A 20,521-nucleotide genomic window follows, 5' to 3' on the forward strand; every position below is an offset into this window, starting at 1 on the left:
ATTCCATTACAAGCTGGTTGCCCTGGCGAGCCACCCTAAATGAAAGCAGTATTTTGTCAGTTCCATTCCATGCACGCGAAGGTGGGGGGTGTGTGTGGAATCTGCTCTCTGCTCCTCACGTAGATGAATTGGACCTGCCCCCCTGAGGCAGAGCTGCTGCAGTTGCTGCAGCCTCTCTCTCATAGCTCTGCTCTGAAGCTGTCAGGAACTGCCCTCCCTCCCTGTACTGCTTATCAGGGAGCTCGGGCAGGTGTTGCTTTTCTTATTCGAGGAACAGCAGTCACCATTGAAACTCTTTGGATAGGTGGAGTTATTCATCAGACAAAAGACAAGACACCGAATCTTGGAGCCAGAGGACAAAAGAGGAAAAAAAAGCCAGATACAGGAAAGGTATGTGGTTTCTTTGTCATGTTACTTTATGTAACTTCACATAACCGTTGCCATAGGAACATTATGCAGGGTACACTTATGGTTTGGCTTTATGGTGTTCTCCATGTACCAAAATATTACTTTAAGTAGTTAGTAAAACATTAACCTTGCTCCTTTCATTTGTTCTAGTGTCACATACAGTAAAAAGCGACTGCTGAGCTTCCACCCTGTTGCCTGGTTTTGGAAGCTTTTAACTTGAAAGGAGAAAGCCTTCTGCATTCTTGTCTAGGCAGCTGAAGTCCCAAGTTACTTATCTTCTCCGGGTCACACCGACAGCATCTTCTCCCCTACCACTGAAAGGAAGAGCTGATTTCTTGAGTATCAAACACACTCAGAAAGCTGTCAATTCACATGACATAGTGCATGTTAAATAACTCAAGTAAAACTCAAGTAAAAATCCATTTTAACTTTGCTGTATTTATATACTATATAAATTTTACATGCTATATATTTACAGTGGGGCAAGTGCTTTTTATCTTTAAAAAAACAAAGATCAAACTTTAGACATCTCTGAACAACACAGCTTGTATAAACCAGACAGATTATTCAGATGAACTGTATTTAATACAGGTTCCCCACTCATCTCCTGATGCAGGACCAGTGAATAATAAGTGCATCACAGTTTGATAGCATTTAATAATAAAAATAAAAATCACAGTATGAATTTGTCTGTAACTAGACACTTTAGAGAGACAAAACAGACAACTGAGACTTAAGACAAGTGACAGTATATTAAGAAAATGTAATAAAAACATATGGAAGAGTATACAAATAGGTCTTGAGAGATACATTCAGAACTGCATATTCGTTGTTTCACAATGTCGAAAACCGGAAGATTTTCTTCAGATCTTGAATATAACTCAGATGTGAAGTAAATTAGTTTCTAGTGTCAGACATCACAGAAAAGAAGATGAAGCTCTTGCAAAACTCTAGTTATTTGAGAGCCTGTGAAATTTTAAATAAGTCTTTAAATTAAATATACAGACTGTCAGTTGCAATTTTTATAATTCCTGGTCGCTCTTGCACCAGATGTCTAACTTGGAGTAACATTACATGAATAACATAAAGTCAACCTGAGTCTGTAATTAAGCAGCATTTGAGATGGTCTATTCCAGGGCATTATCTCACGTCGGTGAGATATTAATGTGGTAATTTACAATGTTCAGCAGTTGTAAAAAGTTTCCACCCTTTTGGATTAGAAGTATATTTTAAAAAAGAAAGTCTCGAGTTAAAAACTAAAAAAAAGTTCTTTCATGATAAAATTCTGTACAGAAATGTTAAGCACCACTTATGACTGGATTTTGTCTTGATGGTAACTGTATTGATAATAAATGTGACGTTTGTGTGATCAATATTGGTGAAGTTGCGTTTGACGGTCAAGTTGTTGGTTTTGACGACGGTAAAAAGTTGTTGGTTTGACGGTAGGTTTAGTTTGAGTATTGAAGGCTTCCATCAAGGAGCTCTGCATCTGAAAGACAAAATGAAGCAATGTCAGCCCCTGGTGAGACATTTGACATACAACTGTCTCCGTGGTTTAATTTCTGAGAGGGAAATCTGAGCCCTGCACACAGCTGTGTCACTGCAGAACCCAACTGCCTCGGGAAGGAAGGTGCCTTCCTCACATAGCAACTGACAGCACTTCAGGTCTATGCGAAGGCTGAGGAACTGTACAGAGCATTGGGTCAAAGCTACCTGCTTTAATAGAAAATGGGAGACCTTAGCTAAATGAAGTGCAGGTCAAGTTTTGCCTAAACAACATCCTTGTTTCACTGACAACTGTGTGGTAAACCTGACCAAATCCTACCCCCAAAACCAGAAGCCTTCAGAAACGTGAGGGAGAGAACATGTAAGAAAGTAACTGCTTTAAAGCTGTTCCTTCTCCCATCCTAATCTGCATTATTCTGAAATCACAAGTTCTCACTAGCCCTTTCCATCCTAGTTTGTTCAAAGTAACATGAATGCTGGTGAAAAGGCCCAGTGTACAGCGTACCTCTTCCTTCCCCGTTGTTCCTAGCCTGTCCCGCGCTTGTTTGAGACGTTTGGTACTCTAAAAACACACTGTCAAAGTGGTCTTTTTTGAGATTAGATTCCATCATTGACACTTGAGACACAAAAAAGATTGACTTTCTCTATGATTTAAATGCAGGGACTTGATGCAACACAGTCTCAAGCCGAAAAAGCTGCTTTTGGCAGGTCACATATCCCACTGGTTTTGAAGCAGCACATCGAAGCGGGTTACTGACTGTATTTATCAATGACCATCTCCCACCTGTGTACAGACCTGTAATGGTAATGCCCCTGACCTGTGCAAGGAGATGTAAGATACTTGTTAATTATACTTTTGACCAGTTTAGAGGAAGCCCCACGGTTGCCATCTGCTGGCAAGAGAATTCATTAAAGCCAAAGAGTGTTGGAGCTGATGCATGTTCTGTTTTGTTCCTCATTTATCGTCTAGAACAGAGACACTTTCAGTGTCATAATCCTTATTTTGACATTAATCTCATTAAAAGTGTATTTTTATAACATGGGTATTTGAAAGACCTCACTTCAGTCCTCCTCCTTAAATTTTCCTTGTTAAAGAGATAAATGCCATATTAAATTTTACAAGAACTATGTATGAACAGTCAGCCTTCCCTCCCACTGTTTTCAGAAAAAAAGACACTTGTGTTTGTCTTTATCCTAAAAATACAACTATTGTTTTTCCACAAATGCACTTCCTCTTTGCTTTTTCAGCATAGCAGTCTACTGACTGTGGCAAGTCACCTCCATGTGGGTATTCTGGAAATAAAACTCTCTAACAAGATTTCACTTCTCCAAATTACAAAATGCATTCAGGTCTAATGCAGGAAGAGGAGTTCTTTGGTTTTCTAAACCAGAATGACATCTTTCAATACCGGGCTATTAATGAACAGGAAAGTCTCTGACTATTAACCCCATTCTTAACTGTGGGGAGGCATAAAATGGAGAAAAAAATAAGACTTGCTTTTGGACAGCGAGATGTCTTCCTCAGGGGTTACTTCACTTATTTATGAGATTAGAACAGATGGTTGAGGTGTGTGGGGGGTGTTTGCTCATTAAGAAAGCCAGACCCAGTTGCTCAGGTATATGTCAGATAACGGGCATTTAAGAAGTTTTTTTCTTTTTATAATAAACACTCTTGTTCAGAACAAATCTCATGGGAAATACTGTCCCATTGGATTTGGGGTGTTGAATCTGTTGCAGTGTGCAGTCTTCTTCCTTGCATAATTCTAGAGCTAATTAATTTAAACCCTATAACCCACTCAGAGCCCAAGTCAGGACCATGACAAGCAACAAGCAGAGGTTTCAGTGTCCAGTCAGGCACTCAAGTTTGTATTTAGCTTTTCATAAGATGCATTAAACTGACTTATTGTTCATATTACAAATTGGAAACGAGCTGTCTCATCAGCCCACTTCAAGTTTTAATTCTACACTAGGAGAAAAAAAACACAAGTAAATAAAACAGTATCAGGGATTTAACATCCTCTCCAGGTGTCAAGTTGCAAGGCATCCTCTGGAAGGTTAATGACCCTGCTTAGGAAAAGGCAGATCTACATCTCAGACAACAACACTTCAGTATTATCACTAACTTACATGACTCTGAATAAGCAGGCAGCACTGCTTCCATGTTCTGAAACAGCTGACCATAGGATTTGATTTAAATCAATTACTCTGGCAATCTTTTCTAGGAAGACCATATTTCACTACAGTATTGCTAGCCTTGAAATCCCACACCATCATCTTCCATCTTGACTACTAAGCCTCCCGTCTGCCTACTCGATTCTTTTTCAAGATACATCTGCCCAAGGTTTTCTTTTTGCCTAGTTAGCTGGGCTGAATTTAATAAGGCATCTTTCATCCCTCCCACTTGTTCACCATTTAACCATCAGATGAAATGAAAATTTCTTGCCCTTCAACTCCTTTGCAGTTCTACTTCAGAATTTATTTCCTAGCAGTACTTTAAAAATGGAAAAACAAAAAATAGCCTATCAAGCTGCTTCTACGTAACTACAGACTGCTTGGGAGCCATGACATACAACAGAGATCTCCTCCCACAGGCATTTAAAGATTGTTTTAAATAACAGCGTGTATGTGAACAAAAAGGAGTCCTGCAAACACCCTGTGGCCCCTTACCTTTAACATAGTCACTGGCTGGGATGGAGCTGTATTTCTTGCCTTCCCCTGCACCGGAAGGCTTCCCTTCCTTGTAGGCTTGTTTACTGCCCTGGTGTCTGTATTGCTCACATAAATGGTCTCCTGGAGGACAGGATTCCTCCTCCTTCTCCCGTGTTTTCTTCTGGAAACGAGGATCTAAATATTCCAAGAAGTCTTTCACTTTCCTGACGTGTTTCTTCTTTTTCTTCTTCTTTTTATGTTTGCGATTGTCGTCGTCGAAGTGGAGCCCAGAGAAATCCAAATCGTAAGGCCTGGAGGAAACATGCAAGTTACAATCAGAGAAACAGATGTGGCACTTGATGCATGTCAGAAACGTTATTTACCACAGGTGGTGATTTGCAGCGTGTCAGCTACTTTGTGGTGCTTTCTGGCCATCTAACTTTAGATACAGTAAAGAAGCCCTCAGATTGAAGGACAACAGGTCCAGGTTTGTACACAAATCGTTAACAGGGGCTACTTGGGGAAAATAGGGAATTAAAAAAGTTGTTTTCACCTGATCAGGAATGCTGAGCAGATGTGATTCTAACTATGTGGTCCAGAGGTATTGTTCTAACACAATTCAGCAATGTACTTTCTATCCTCACTTGACCACCCTAACGACACAACCCCCAGCCAACTTTGCTATATAAGTAACTTGGAAACAATGAAAAAAAGGCAGACACATGTGAAACACCCAGAAAAGAATTAGGGAAAAAATGGTGATTAGGCTGGAATCCTTGCTTACTTGTAATCCTTCTCTCGATGTTTATCTTTGGACTTCTTTTTCTTCTTGACCTTATTATACTTTTTCATTCTTTGGTCATCTATCTTTCGGCATTTCTTTTCTACCTCGCTCCCGCTTCCTTCTGTGTGGCTGTATTTTCTCTTGTCATGTCTTAGCTTTTCATTTTCCCGGGAAGTGTCCTCAAAACTCGCATGAGCTGACAGGGCTGGAAGTGCATGTCTTTCACGAGAATATTTTTCAGATTGCTGCTGAGGTACTGAACAGTGATAGAAGTTTGCTCTGTAGCTGCTGAAGTGATGTATATCCTCCTCTCTAGAGAGCGTGTTGTGAGGCCATCTGCTTTTGCAGTGATAATCCTTGTGTGACCTGTTGTTGTAAGCTTGACTCGATTTGTCAAAGTCTTTATCGCAATGAGAGGACCTTCTCTCTCTACCATCTCTTGTTCCATGAGAGGAATAATAATCATGGTAGTATCTGCATTTATCCCATCTCCGTGGTTCATCTTGATAGTATCTTTCTCTGCTCCAAGTTCTCTCTCCTTTGGAATGATAATACCTGTTCCTGTCTTGTTCTGTTCTTTCTCTGCTTCGGGATCTGTAACGAGAGTATTTTCCTGAGCTTTTGCCGTTACTTGGACTGTTCCTTTCGTTATGGGAAGATCTGTACTTGCTTTCGTTGCAATACTCCTGCTTGTGACGATGTTGCTTGTTTGTTTCCACGCTGCGAGAGCACCTCCTCTTGTGGGGATGATCATCTGATTTGCTTGTGGTTTGTTTCTCCTTCTCTTCAGTGTCCGAGTGTTCCCTCTTCCTTCGGTAGTGCTCTTTGTCAGTTTTTTTAGAGTCATATATTTTTTTCTTATATTTCTTCCTATATTTATCATCTTCACATATTTTGTTACTCAGTCCCTCGTTTTCTCTAGCGAATTGACTCTCCAAAACTTTATCCAGCTTTGTAATAGAAGAGTCATTAACAGGGGGTACCTCTACATAGTTATTAGCAATGTCTCTTGTATCTTGGCATTTATTTGTAAGATCTAGAGATGCAAGTTTTTTAGAACTACATTCAATGTCAGACTTTACAGAGGAAGTTTGCCCTAATTTCTCTTCGCTCTCAGGAGACCCTTTGATGTACAAAGCATTTTCTTTTGAAATGAGTTCAGGTTCTTTTGATCTTCTTGGTTTATCTTTGTCTCTACTGTCTTCAGACTCACACTGCCCAAGGAATTCATCTTCAGCATCCAAGGATTTTTTCCTGACCTTGTGCTGACCGTTGATACTGGGATGCGCATTGTCACCTTTTGATATAATACTTTCAGCAACTTCTTCTTTGGTAGAAATGGTTTCAGAACCCGATTTAGTAAAAAGCTTCTCAGCCTCACAGCTAAAGTTGGAAGAAACCTTCCTGGATTCTTCATAGGCAAATAGTGCTTCCATCACTACAGTTTCCATAAGAGCATCGTTCTCGGAAGATTTCTGAGGTCCAGGGACACTGCACAAAATAAAACCCACATTTTTCACTTGAAAGGGTCCAACAGTGAATGTTAGGAGCAAAATCCCCTTAACTAAAAAAATTAGTGGCTACTGGAAAACTCTGAATGACATCTCCTTCAGAAATCTATTCTTGCATTAAAACACCCCACATCCAACACACTTGTGTCCCTCCACTTGCTGCTCTGAATCACTTCAATATCCAAACACATGGTATTTGCTCTCCCCTCCCAACTAGAAAAAACGTAAACACGTGCATTTTCCTCTCTGAAAAGGGAGAGCTGATGGTGGGAATTTACATGCATACATCCTAAAATGGAAAAAAATGGGAAAGATGAATAGAAAAAGTATTTGAAACAATGCAAAAACCATGGGAAAACATTCTCTGGAGAAACAAAAAGTTTTCCAAGTGGCATCCACCTGTATGAAATATGACAATAACATGTACTCGAGTGCTGACGTTCACAAGGATACACTGTACATTTATATCTTTCTATTAAATAGTATCAGTAGATAGGTAAAGCAATTATAAACTTGTATGAAATCTTGTTTTCAGAGTATGCTCAGTTTACCTTATTTCCTCTGACAAACTGTTCAACTGGCCATATGTGAGAGAGTCTAGGATTATTTCTTGAGGAACCGGTGACAAAGCTATAGGCATCTACAATTAAAAGGCAGAAGTTAATAGACAGAAAACATACCATCTTTAGTAGGAAACTACTGTTTGCAGAATTTCCATGTTAGAAGCCAAACAAGACTATTTGCTGTCTCTATTTTACACATCACCCCGTTCACCCCTCCACCTGTATTTATAAAGCTAATGAGGAGAAGTTCATCTGAGAGAAAACTTCACTTGGCATGTCACGTGTCAGCTCAGGTCTCCAAATTCTAATGGGATAACAGCACAAATGTTACGATGAAACTTGTGCTGCGTGTTTTCTTGGCATTTCACATGAATTAGGAATACTGTAATGCTTCTAAATACCAAATACAACATAGGTAATAAATTCTAGATGGAATAAACATAACTCACTGTTTCAAGCATTCCATTTGTTTTAGAGAAGAAAATCTCAGGTTTAACGGGTTGGACTTGGCAAGTGGAATCTTCAAGTTTTAGTCCATTTTCTTTAGATTCATTATCTAAACTAATAGCACCATTTAGTGAATCATTTTTTGGCAGCTCATGCTGGGATCTTTCTTCTTCAACATTCGGACAGGAAGAGTGGGAATTCTGCAACGTACGGACCACCTTTCCAATCAAAATTCCATTGGAAGATATTATGTTGCAATTCCTCTTAAACAAGCCCTTTGCCTCCTCTGGTTTTCCTGAAGATTCTGCACTGTAAGGGACTGTGTTATCAGAGCTGAGTTTAGGATTTCCATTCACTGCTGGCTCGACAAAAATTTCATCAGGAGCTTCTGGTTTGGAAACGTTAGTAGCCAGTGACACTGTAGATGCGTTTGAGGTAGACTCCGCTGCAGAGGAATTTGTAACTGTGGATGAAGGAATGGGCTTATTTAGCTCCTCCTCCTCCTCCACAGCACTGGTAAGACAGTCAGGTTGTGACACAGTCTGACGTGCAGGCAATTTGTTATGAATACTGATAGTGATCTTCTGGCTTTTCGAGGGATCGGCAATGGAAGGCCTGGTTGTCCAGCTCTGAACACAAGCCGCTGGCGGAGCTGAAGACGGCCTTTTCAGGGTGATACCAACACTATTTGGATCCTCTTTTAGGGGTCCATTTCCATTCAAACGACTCGAATTCTGTATTGAAAAAGAGACTGCAAGATGGATACGTGCAAACACACAACATTTCAAGGTTTAAAACATGAAATCCTCCTACTAAGGATTTCTACAAATTGCCTCAACACCTAAGAAGAAAAACCACCTCCTTTCAAATATAAATGGAAGTCCAACCAGTGTGTTTAATTCCTGCTTTTGGTTTACTGTGTGTTGGTATCAAAACACCATTTTTGAAACCCACCCAAACAACTTAATATTGACTAAAGCTAATCCCAAAGGGATTTATTTTCCCCTTTAAACACTCTCTGAAATATACTGGAATACTCCAGGTACTGAGGAGTTAGTTGATCTGTTTTCACTGTCTCAGCTAAAGTCACACTGACAGGGAGAAAAAAACCTTTATAAGAAAAAAAATATTTAAACATTAACAGACTAAAATTGTCCCAAGAGCATAGTTCTCAGTGCTTTAGAAAGCTGAGTTGTAATTATGATATAACAAAGTACATGACTGCACACTTTAGCAGTAGCCACTGTGTGACTAATTCTGGCGGTAGCACGAAGGCTGGGAAGAAAGCTACAGTGTGAGAGGGAAAATAAAACTCAGATCCTAAAAATAACAAGAAGAAAACCCCACACCAAACCCAAAACCCACTATCAATTTGGTGCCATTATATGCCCCCCTCAAATTACCTTAATCATATGAGGAGGAAGTCGTGGTCCCATGAACCCAGCCTGCTTACTGTTAGCCCCCCGCTGCCCAAGGAATGAGCGGGGATAGGACTGTGGCGGTAGGTAAAACGTCCGTTCTCCGAGCGTCAAATCGTAGCGCCTAGGGAAGAGAGCACTCATTTCAGTCTACTGTTGTTCTTTCAGCCTATTCTTGGATTAAACCCGCTCTCTAATTTTATAGCAACAGTTTATAGGACAAAGAAGATGTATATGGAAAACTTAACCAAGAAAACAAACTGAAAATAATGATCATCCTACAATGACTATCAGCTTCAGAGCAATAACTCATCTCTACGCCATCTATGGCCTTAATTTCTCCTCTTCTAAATTCACCAGCAGATATATAGCAACGTACACAAGTGCATCAGTTTGAGGCCAAGCAATGAAAGATAATAAATGACATGAGAAATTTCAGGTCAGACAGAACTGAATCACAGTAATATTTTTCTAGGACAGAAAGAAAAATGCCTGAAGAAAAATCTCAGTAACAGGAAAGTAAATATATTCCAAACACATTTAGTAGTTGTTATTACCTGATATAAAAAAGTACATAAGCTTGCTGATTGAGAACTGTTTTGATATCAGAAAGGTCTACTGAAGCATCATTCATTCGATACCAAAATCCATTGCCAGCCTGCAATTAAAGACAACAACATCTTTAGCTGAACTGCATGTTTTCCAAATGACATCACAGATAGAACACTACAGAACACACCAAACCAAATAAAACAAAACTTAGAATGCAGCCTTTTTCCCCAAAAAAATGTAGTTAGCAATAACATTTTAATCTCTTTGTCAGCACAGATTTTACCCAGTTAGAAATCAAGCTGATGCCTACCTTTATGAAGCAGAGATAGTGTCCTGCATTACAGTTGAAACCACTATGTACAAGAACTGCATACAAAGCATAGATGAGTGGTTCTCCAATTGATTGGGACATATATGCCCGAAGATCCAAATATTCAGGATATTTTACATCCTAAACGTAGACCAAGAAGACAAAAAAATGATCCAGAAATATTTCACAGAATAGCTTGAGAAAAATACTTTTCAAAACACAGACTAGGATTATATCAATGTCATGGTGGATTGATTTAAAAATATCCATTCTCATAAACAATATTTAATAATTTTAAGTTGCAGACAACCGTTTTCTACAGAATTTGGTCTTTAATAGTACACAGGAACTCTGCTGTTATTAAAACAGAAAGAATAAGCCATAGTTGTTACACTGATTTTTCTTAGTGAATGCAGTTATTAGTCTATAGTTATTGCCTGCAAACATTAACAACTTTTCAATGAGTATTCATCTTGGGGAAACCTCCCACGCCAAGCAGATGAAGTTGCATTACAGTTGCAGATATACCTTGTTTATCTTTCCACCCGTAAAATTTGCGAATCTTTTCAGTGAGATTGTGAGAACGTTGGAAGAACGATGGATTGTGTACCTCTTCGATGCAGGAACCATCTTTTTACACCTTAAAAACAAGTAGAGACAAATGTTTAACAGCATATTCTTTTCCCTTCCCAGAGTTAAACAAGTTTTCATGTCTCTCACAAGCTTACAGTATGGGAATGATATTTACTTGCAAAGTATGTTTTTTCTTTTCATAAATCCACACAATGCATTTCAGGTTTGTTAATACAGAGGAGATAGTAGGATATAAGAGGACAGCTCTATAGAACAAAGAATAACGGATTTAGAAGATGATCTTTTGATAGCCAAACAAATGCCTGGACATGTATTTTTCTTATGCAAAATAGGTAACGTTCCTCAACAACTTGGTGCAAAGCAGGACTGGGAATCTTGCACTAGAGCACATCACCAGACCATAAGGCAAGATATTATTTCTCCTTATATCGAAGTGGCTTTTTTTGAATATATGTCCTGGATACATTCTTTCAGCTTTCTGTTGGAATGCAAATATTGAAAGTGGAACAAGGAGAGTCTCGGTCCTCAGGACTCCAAATTGGAAATCACTTTCAAAATGTACCATATATCAATATATAAAAAAACATATATCAATATAAAAAATGGAAGGAAAAAGGTATTCTGCAGGAGGGAGACACTGGGCAGCACTAAATCTTCATGTACTGAGGTTGCCTGGAAAGATGCTGAAACCATATGCAGTCCTTGAAAACAAAGTTGTTGTTTGTTGCACTGCACAAAGGTAGGACCCACAGAGCAAGCTGTGAAATTCAACCACTAGCACAGAGAAAGGCTGCAACAAGGCAGTTCACATCATCACAAAAAATGCTGTTCGTAATGAACAAATAATTAAACAGTCTCTTTTCAAATTCTGATGTCAAAATGCAAGGCAGAGAATTTCAAACTGATGGAGAATAGCTATGAACAAAAGAGAGATCCACTCGGAATAGGGAAGGGAGTGAAAAAAATCCACGTGGTTTATGAAATTCTATGAAACTTGTAATTAGATACAAAGTCCTGAGGTAGCAATCTTTAATAGAAAAAAAATCATGAGAAATGATATCATTTAGGAGAAACTTAAAAGTAATACAAGAGTTTATCAGTAATGGAAAAGATTCCGTACACATGCTAAACCTTTCCTTTTTAAACTCACAAAAAGACTGAAACTTCTGGGTTTATGTGTGACTCAGCTGATCATACCCCATAATACAATTCTGATGTGAGGTGTTTATTACAGTTATCTTACCCTTCCTCAGCCATAATCTGTAAACTATGAGAATTTTGCATACATTACAGGTTGCTGGCTAGGATTCACATATTAAAATGAACTCAGGATTAAACTGTTGTAATAGCTTACTGGATGCTCTTTATTCAACATCTGCATTGAAATGTACTAATTAACTTAGAGTTTTCCAACAACAAAAAGCAGATGCTGCATTTTTTATTTAGAAGGATCACTCAGTTACAGAACTGAGCCTTTGTTTTTCTGAGTTGATGCTTGAACAACAACTTGTTTTGCCAAAATATCTCACACAACTGTTCAGCGCTTTTACATGTGTAGAAATGTTTTGTATATTGATCAGGACATCCAAACTCCATATGCTTTCAGTGAGCATAGGTAGGTTTAGGGTGGCTCATTTCTGACAGGTTTTACAACTCAAGCATTGTTCGATAAGCCAGCGGAGGCTGACAGTGGTAATTATCACTGAGTCAGTTCACATTCTCCAAGATCCAATATCACTTTGTTTCACAGTGAACACCAGGGCCTTCAAGAAGCTTGATGCCACCTCCCACCCCAAATCTTAGTCCACAGCTCTGTGCTTCAGCTCACTACTACTTATCAGATGTGCCTTTTAACTTGTGGCCACATGAATATTTCAGCGTGCAACCTCACTCTTAGGAGGGGTTACAAGCTCCAGTGTAGATAATACTAGGAAGAGAAGTGTAAGATGAGCTAATGGCCACAATTCTTATGATGTATTTCCAAATATTCAAAGAGAAACACAGAAATTACTCCCTTTGAAACAAACATTGTTTTCCAAGGTTTGAATGCTTTTCAAACAAAACTAAATGAAAGGAGAGCTGTGGCTCATTATTTTATTTCTAAATGAAGTAAAAAGAAAACTTCTGCTCTAAGTCATGCAATACAGCAAACATACATCTTGCCTTAAGATGTAATTAGTAATAATCTTACTTGCTACACTTATAGCTATTTTCACCATCCAGTTGTTCCGGCTTTACAAATTGTTCTAGAGCTCGGGTGACAGATGTAACTGCCTGGATAAATGAGAAAGTAGAGCACTAAGTCACTGGAAATGCAAAAATTTCAAACACTTACAAGTAATTTACAAGACAACCTTGCTACTTCCTACTTAAGTGACCTACTGCAAACCAGCAAACATTGTAAAGGCAGCAGAGACAGAGCACACGCTGAGCATTTACCCCACTTCAAAATTAACTGACTTCAAAATAAACTTTGCAGTGCCACAAGCAACATCTGTGGTATGCTCTGGCATCAATAACGAGAAGAATCAAACCCATCAGTCTAATAACAGATGAATACTGAAGTAGTGTAATCAAGAAATATCATGGTACTAGTGTTTATGCAGATAGAACTGTTATTTTTTTAACTTAAATCCAACACAAACATGGAGACCATTTTACATGGCTTCCACAGAAGAACAAAGTCCAATCCACTCCCATCCACCATCGAGATCTTTTGTTTTAACAAGAGTATGTTTTAAGTGAAATAACTTCATTTTAGAAAGCTCTGTGAGTCTTTACACAACCCAGATTCAGAAAACATCTTACCTTTATATCCAAAGTAATATCAAGGAATGGCTCGTACGTATCTGAAACTGCTTTGCAGTTCAAGCACTTTACTGTAATCAAAACACAAATGCTTAGCAATACATGAAGAAGACTATCTGTGCCATTCTAAATTATTAATATTACTTTACATATTACTTTAGTCAAACTACAAACTCCTTTGCTGCATACAGACAAAAAGACACAGATCAGTTCAAAACAGAGTAAGATTTTTAAAGAGTACCTCGGGATCTTAGATATCCTCCAAATATTTGATAAATAAGGGTGGTGGCTTGAGAGGATCTGTCCAATCTAGAAATAAATTATAATCAGACCTCAGAAGATTTAAGGCACAGAATTAACTCTTCAAATAGCTTTTATGAAAAATTGAAATCTATGTCATGAGTTTTTATAGTAAATAAAGGAGTAAAAGGGGCTAGAGAACATTTAAAAGTTAATTTGTACATGCTTACTTGGTACTTCCATTCAAGCAAGCTTTCTGCAAAGCATCAACAGTGAAGCATAAGAATTCATGTGCATCCTCTTGGCTGCCAAAATGGAAATGTTTTCCTATTCCTATTAAATAAGAAGATTATTATAATTAGCTCATATAAAATGAAAGAGAACTTCCATTTCTCTTATTTTGATATTTTAAGGAATTTTACATGTATCAAGCAATTCTTTGAAAAATTATAAAACACAACAGAAACCCCACTATCTGAAACTACTTACTTTTAAGGCCATTGATAACAGACGTAGGTTTAATGGCATTATTAGAGCAACACAGGACCTGGTTAATGTGAGTTTCCATCGTGCACATCATACAGAAACCCTCTTCATGACCTGAAAAAAGCCAGCATACCAGTCTAGTCAAATACACATTGAAACAAAACTAAATCTTTAAGTTACAAGCACAATGCCACTTCCCAAGCTACATTCTCTTCTCTTAAGGTGTCACTATCTCAACTGGTTTGTGACATTTTATTACACAGAACTGTCTAGAACAAAAACGTTGATTAAATCTCTATTAAAGTGCATTTTCTGATGAGACATCTAAGTAACTATTGCAATGGCATTTTTTTGCAGGCTGACGGGAACGTGAATTCCATAGACTGAAGAATATATGAGGAAACAACATTGACATTGATGACATAGCACTAAGAGAGAATGTGTGTTATTTTCAGCACAGTGCTGTTAGGTGAGCTACATGACACAGAGCTAAGAATCCTCTGGGAGAACAGGAAGATTAAAGCAATGTCTGCATTAGTATTTCTGCCCTCCTTTTTTCAATGTGATTCTTAACTGAAATAATTTGTATACATGGTAAGAAAAGACAGTTAAATTTCTAGGAATAAATGCTAAGATAGTAGACTAGAAAGCATACAAGTGCCTTTGTAAAAATACACATCTATAGATGGGAAGAGAGGCTTCTAGGCTTAAATACAAGTACAAAAACAAAATTCAAAGGTTTTAAAAATACAAGCTTTTACTTGGAATAAAAACAGTCTAAATTTTAATACAGTCTCATAGATTTCTAATTGAGTTCATAAGAGATCTGCCAGTTGTGCTTTCCAGGGTGTGGTTTTCTTTATTTTTAATGGGTCAACAGTGAGAATATAATTTATCACAATGTTACTACATTACAGCATCTAGGCTGCAAAGACTAAGAATCTATGATGCCAACATTCTAAGTTTTATCACCTTTCTACCAGCAGGAAACTCAAATGCCAAGTGTTCATCAACTGCCTTCCTTTGCAATGCACCTCATTATTCATGTGAAGCAAGAAATTATCCTTTTTTGAAGTTTTTCCACGGTGCATTAAACGAACAAATGCACTTGGAATATGCTACTCTGAACCTCTTGTTAATATAATCACTGAATTGTTTAGGTTGGAAAAGACTAAGATCCCGTTCAAAGCCAGCTTCTACAGATAAAACAGGACAACTAGGAGTATTCATCACAGAATGACCATTTTTCTTTCACCTTCAGAGCTGTCCAACACACTTAAAATCATGTTAGGAAATACTCACATGACTGGGTGTGCTCAAGAGAAAGCATGTAATTAGCAAGAGGAGGCGTGTAGGTCAAACACTGGAGAGTAGAATTAAGGAAACACGTGTTGCCGAGATTCTGCAGTCCAACTCCAACACTTTGTTTTTGTTGCCAATCCATACAAATTTTCTCAGGTGGAAAGAGAATCCTTTGTGGCGGGGCAATTCCATCATTAACAACTGCAAGAAAGTTGTATTTTAACAGAGATGTATTGCTTTTGTTTTAAAAAGGATATTTAAAAGAGCAGCCTTCTGCAGGAGCACCCAGAACCACCAGTGATATTCCAAAATGCAAACATCTGAGACACACAGGTTTAACACTGTCACTCGAATCTGATGATCAACACACTGGTTTTGACAACAGTTTATTGATCTGTTTTCACTCTTTTAATGCAAGACAAACTATTATTCTGACACATAACTTTTGCCAGACTTCTTTCTATCTAGGGTCTTCAATCTGATTATTAATTTAATAATTGGGTTTTTTGCCTTCTTCTAACTTAAACCACAAACTTACACTTGCAATTATATGGTAATAAATGTAAGAACTAAGAAAAATATGCAAATAACTAGCACAGAAGGTAACTCTACAGATAACAGGTCTCTTCCTGAACTGCGTTACTGTTCACAGATCTGATTTGGTCTTTGGTTCAAAGAAGACATGACTCTTATCCAGGTCTTTTCTGTTATGCAGGGAAGTCTGCATATTGTAAAAAACTCCTCATAATTGATTGTATATAGATCAAAACTAAGTTACAAACAGATAAAAACACATTGTGCAACACCAGTCCCTTCAGTTGCCTTAGAAGATTCACAAAATTGAAGTCTACTGCTGAAGTCTTTATTTGCCATGGTCCTATTTTATAGCAATGCAACAAATAAGAACTGCATTTTCGACCTTTGTCTTAAGAAAAAGCAGGAAGGAAAAGCAGACACACTTACCTAGATCTCTTTGGGCAAAAGGCTTAGGTTTTTGAGATGATCTACAATAAATAGCACCTGCAGGTCCTTTGTCCACAGAGACTTTCTTTGCATCTTCTGCAGGTGGTACCCGATTCAAATTTGCAGTGCGTGATGTCATTTTTTTACTACGGGGTTTCTTAGGTTTGTCAGATCGCCTTGATGATGACTTTTTAGATTGTGAAGATTTTGGCTTGTTAACTATGGTCATTGTTCATATCTGTAACAGAGGCAAAAGTTCTGGTTGACAGAAGAACATCAAGAAGCGTTCCAGAAAGAAAACAGTGACAGATTTCTGTCACTGAAATCTCAAAGAAATAACCTGAAGAACTCAATACCTGACCTGAACAACTAAAAAGCCGAAAACCAAACCCAACCCAAAACTGAACACACAAAGCAAATTTTTCCAACAAAACTGTATTAATACTACTTTCAACTTATGCAGAGCTCGTGACTGTTAACATTTCTTACACTTTCATGGCATTTTAATCCATTACAGTAATGAAGACCCCCTTTTTTTTTAATACAGGAGCTGTGAGCAGTGGCACATCCTAGTGCCGGCCTGTTGAGAACCAGCAGGAGCTGTCTGGCCCATCTTTTTGCTTCTGTGAACTACACACTTCTGAGACACGGAAGATGGGATGTAGCTCTGAGAAATCTTGGGAAAGGAGACCAAGAAAACACTTGTAAATTTACTTCTGCCTAGGTTTCTCCTACCCATCCAACAGCTATTTGTCAGGATACAATTTTAGCAGCTGTACTTCTGGCCTTTTAGATCATCACATTTACAAGTCTTACTATCGACTGAAAAGTTGAACCAAAAAAACATCTTTTTCAGTTTTGACATTTTTTCCATGGCAAAACAACAGAGGAATGTAAGCTATAAAAAGGAAATGCTGAACGTAAAAGAAAGTAAAACAAACCCTCAGCCCTCAAGGACAAAGGCAATAACTCATATGAAGTCACTTTAAAAACACTGGGTAAGTTTCAAGACAATATCTCTTTAAATATGTGCAACTGTGTGTATATAGTAAGCTACTGAATAATTACATGACCAATTATCAATTTCTATATGTAAATTTGTAATACTATCTTACTATAATAACACATAGGGCCTTTTTAAGTTTCAGGAAACTATAAGTGTGGCTGAGACTTTGAAGTATAAGCTGCTTTGTTATACTTGAAATAACTGAGGGAACAAAGCACACAGCAGTTTCAAATCTTTGGCATAACTTGATTGCTATAGATAAAAATTAAGGTAGATTAAAGAAAACATAGCAGATTAGAGAACTGCTAGTCTCATAAAAGACAAATTATGTGCAGAGCCTTTAATTAGATCTTTTTACCTCTCGACTTTAAGTTTAGAATCCACTCTATTCACACGTTCTGTTTCTGAGAATGCACAAAAGTGGAAAATTCCCTCTCATTTTACTGAGAAATGAAAACATATTCGTCTATTTGAAAGACTAACATGACAGTTCTTCAACTTGCAGATACCAGTGGCATCTATTTTTCCCCAACTGAAAGGGAAAGTACTTCAATAACACATTTAAAACATATTTGTGGGACAAAAACCTGAATCAAGACTGCGGTGAAAAGCAAACAGAAGAATATTATCACAAAAAACCCCCCTTGAGCACGATACTGACCAACAAGGGAAGCCATCCATATCTTTTAATTTATTTTTGACAACTGAACAATACATTACCACACACCAAGCACTACACAACAGCAAATGTCAAAACTAGTAAGAACAGATCCACCACTTTTTCAAAATACATCAATATGATTCATTTGGCCGTTAACATCTCTTTGACAAAGACATACAAAAACCCTATAACGACTGATATTTTTTCCCCTTCCCACTGTTCAATAGACATATAGATTCTGTTGCTGTACCACTGCTGAACATAACTTCACATTGTCATGTGTACTGAACGTTATTTTCCTGTACAGATATTAAAAAGTAGAAAAGAAAGAACAGTTACTTTCCTCCCATTTAGAGTTTTGCATCAGCACTGTTTGCGGTTTTTTTGACGGTCTCATCACAAAACGCATCAGCTATAACCTGGATCTAAATATTCACATTTGGTCTCCACTTTGCATACAATAAATCACAGCTCTGGGAGATTTTATGCAAGATCCCATTCACAAAAACTGTGCTAACAAGGTAGTAGTGATTATGCATTTACCTCATTACAAAACAAACGTTTTCATCAGCGACTGAAAAAAACCCTAACGTATACACACAGAACCACCCAGGTAGAAAGGAGTAACAGAAAACTACTACAGCATAGATACGAGCTACACCTCCACGCTACCGTAAGCAAAAAACAACACTGAAAAGACATCCCAAACACACACATGCTGCGCGAGTATTACTTTCATTAAAACATAATCCTGCCAACAAGCCCGGAAACGCAAAAATTAATCACCACTTCACCTTTAATAGGGAGCTAATTACGTACGTGAGTTACGGCGTAACTTTGCCCGTTCCTCGCCCCGCCGTCCCCGCGGCCGCCGGGTAGTTTGGAGCCCGCGGGGGCACGGGCAGCCCCGAGGCCAAGCTCGGCTCCTCATCGCGGGCCGCCGCTCGCTCAGGCGGGCTCCGAGCCGCCCCCGCGCCCTTCAACGTGCTGTTACATTCCTGTTTAAAATTAAACCGTCCGCCTCCGACGCCCTTTTATTACCAGCGCTAAGCTTGAAGGCAGGTCAACTCCTGCCCTGCCTTTCTGAAGGGTTTTGCTTCCTGAAACCGTTTTTGACACGCGGAGATAAAAGGCTGCCCTCGCGGACAGGCAACATGTCCGCGCCCGGGAGCGGCGAGAGCCCAAACACACACAAAACAAAACCGACGCCGACACGCAGGCGAGGGGAGCTGTGACACGGCTCTGAAGGAGCCGCCGTTCCCCCTCGCCTCGCCCTTCTCCCGCCGGCTCGCACACCGCTCCGGCCCTGCCAAGGCCATCGCGCCCCTCAGCCCCGCGGCTCCCTGCCCAGCTGGGGGCAGGCCCAGCGGCGTGCCGCGCCGCCTCAGTGCCCGCCTTCCCCGCCCCATCTTTACCTTTCCGGGCCCGAGCCCAAGCCCGCGTCCCACAGCCCGGACAGAGAGGCAGGACCGCACCAGGCATCGCCCAACGGCGACTCTGTGCCCATGGCAACGCGGCGGGGCGCGAGATGGGGGGCGGGCGCAAGGTGGGGGCCCAGGAGAGGTGGGAGGCGGGAAGGGGAGACGAATCGAATCCGGCCCCTCTGAGCGGGAGGCGGCAGGCCCCGCGGGGAGCCGCCGCCTCGCCGAGCGGGGCACAACGCCGCTCACATCGCGGGACTCGGGGCAAGGGGAGCCCGGCCGCCCCGCTGCCGGCACCGGCACGCGAGGAAGCAACGCGGAGTCCCCGCGCCAGCAGGAGGACAGGAGAAGGGAGAGGCGGCCGTGCGCCGGCGGGACCCCGGCGCCTAACGGAGGAGGCGGGCGCGATGCCTCCGCTCCGCGCCCGCCACCGCTCGCCGCGCCGCGCCGGGAGGGGGCCGGTCCCGCCGGCCCAGGGGGTGGTGGCGGCGGCGGGGCTGGGTCCCTCCGCCGCGTGCTGCGGCCGGCGCCCCGCCCCGCCCGGGGGTCCCTCCCCCTCCGGCTGCCCGCCAGCCAGGAGGGCAGCGGCCGGGTGCCCAGCCGGCGCCCCGGCGGGGTGGGCTGGGCTAGGCTGAGCTGAGCCGGCTGCTCCCGCCGGTCGCTTTCCCTTCCCTTTCCCGGGCCGGCCCCTCCCCCCCGGCCCATTGATTTCCAGGCAGGGAGACGCACGCGGCGCTGCCGGGCTTTGCCAGGCCGCCGCCAGGCCCGACTCTTTCCCCCAGCCCCATTACCTGGCTCGGCCCCGCTTGACTCGGCGCTGCCGGGTCCCCCTCGCCGCAGCCCCCGCCTCAGCCCGGCCCGCTCCGCCTCCTCCTACAGGCCGTCGGGGAAC

General features: G+C 40.5%; 1 protein-coding gene across 3 annotated transcripts; it reads right to left on the bottom strand.

Annotated features, from left to right (window-relative positions):
* Positions 1 to 876: 876 nt before the first annotated feature.
* USP42 (ubiquitin specific peptidase 42) lies at positions 877 to 20,510 on the bottom strand. 3 transcript variants are annotated; one of them, XM_061993260.1, is made up of 17 exons: positions 20,421 to 20,510; positions 16,542 to 16,779; positions 15,579 to 15,779; positions 14,280 to 14,390; positions 14,021 to 14,123; positions 13,792 to 13,859; positions 13,551 to 13,621; positions 12,934 to 13,016; positions 10,677 to 10,788; positions 10,149 to 10,289; positions 9,844 to 9,944; positions 9,272 to 9,410; positions 7,871 to 8,602; positions 7,410 to 7,498; positions 5,348 to 6,838; positions 4,582 to 4,874; positions 877 to 1,897 (listed from the first exon to the last, which is right to left on the bottom strand). In XM_061993260.1, exons 2-17 carry the CDS (start codon positions 16,768 to 16,770, stop codon positions 1,857 to 1,859), a joined length of 4,005 nt encoding a protein of 1,334 aa, XP_061849244.1. In that variant the 5' UTR covers positions 16,771 to 16,779; positions 20,421 to 20,510; the 3' UTR covers positions 877 to 1,856. The 3 variants fall into 3 exon arrangements, with proteins under 3 accessions (XP_061849244.1, XP_061849246.1, XP_061849245.1); XM_061993262.1 differs by lacking the exon at positions 20,421 to 20,510 and adding an exon at positions 19,624 to 19,700; XM_061993261.1 differs by lacking the exon at positions 20,421 to 20,510 and adding an exon at positions 19,028 to 19,275.
* Between the last annotated feature and the right edge of the window lie 11 nt (positions 20,511 to 20,521).

The sequence above is a fragment of the Colius striatus genome, chromosome 3 (genome assembly GCF_028858725.1).
Source record: "Colius striatus isolate bColStr4 chromosome 3, bColStr4.1.hap1, whole genome shotgun sequence".
NCBI lineage: Eukaryota > Metazoa > Chordata > Aves > Coliiformes > Coliidae > Colius > Colius striatus.

Coding starts and splice junctions, on each gene's coding strand:
- USP42 (XM_061993260.1), bottom strand. CDS start 16,770: ATGACCATAGTTAACAAGCCAAAATCTTCACAATCTAAAAAGTCATCA. Junction 10,290..10,676: donor CGGGTGGAAAGATAAACAAG/GTATATCTGCAA, acceptor GTCTACGTTTAG/GATGTAAAATATCCTGAATA. Junction 6,839..7,409: donor AGTTTGTCAGAGGAAATAAG/GTAAACTGAGCA, acceptor TATTTTGTGCAG/TGTCCCTGGACCTCAGAAAT.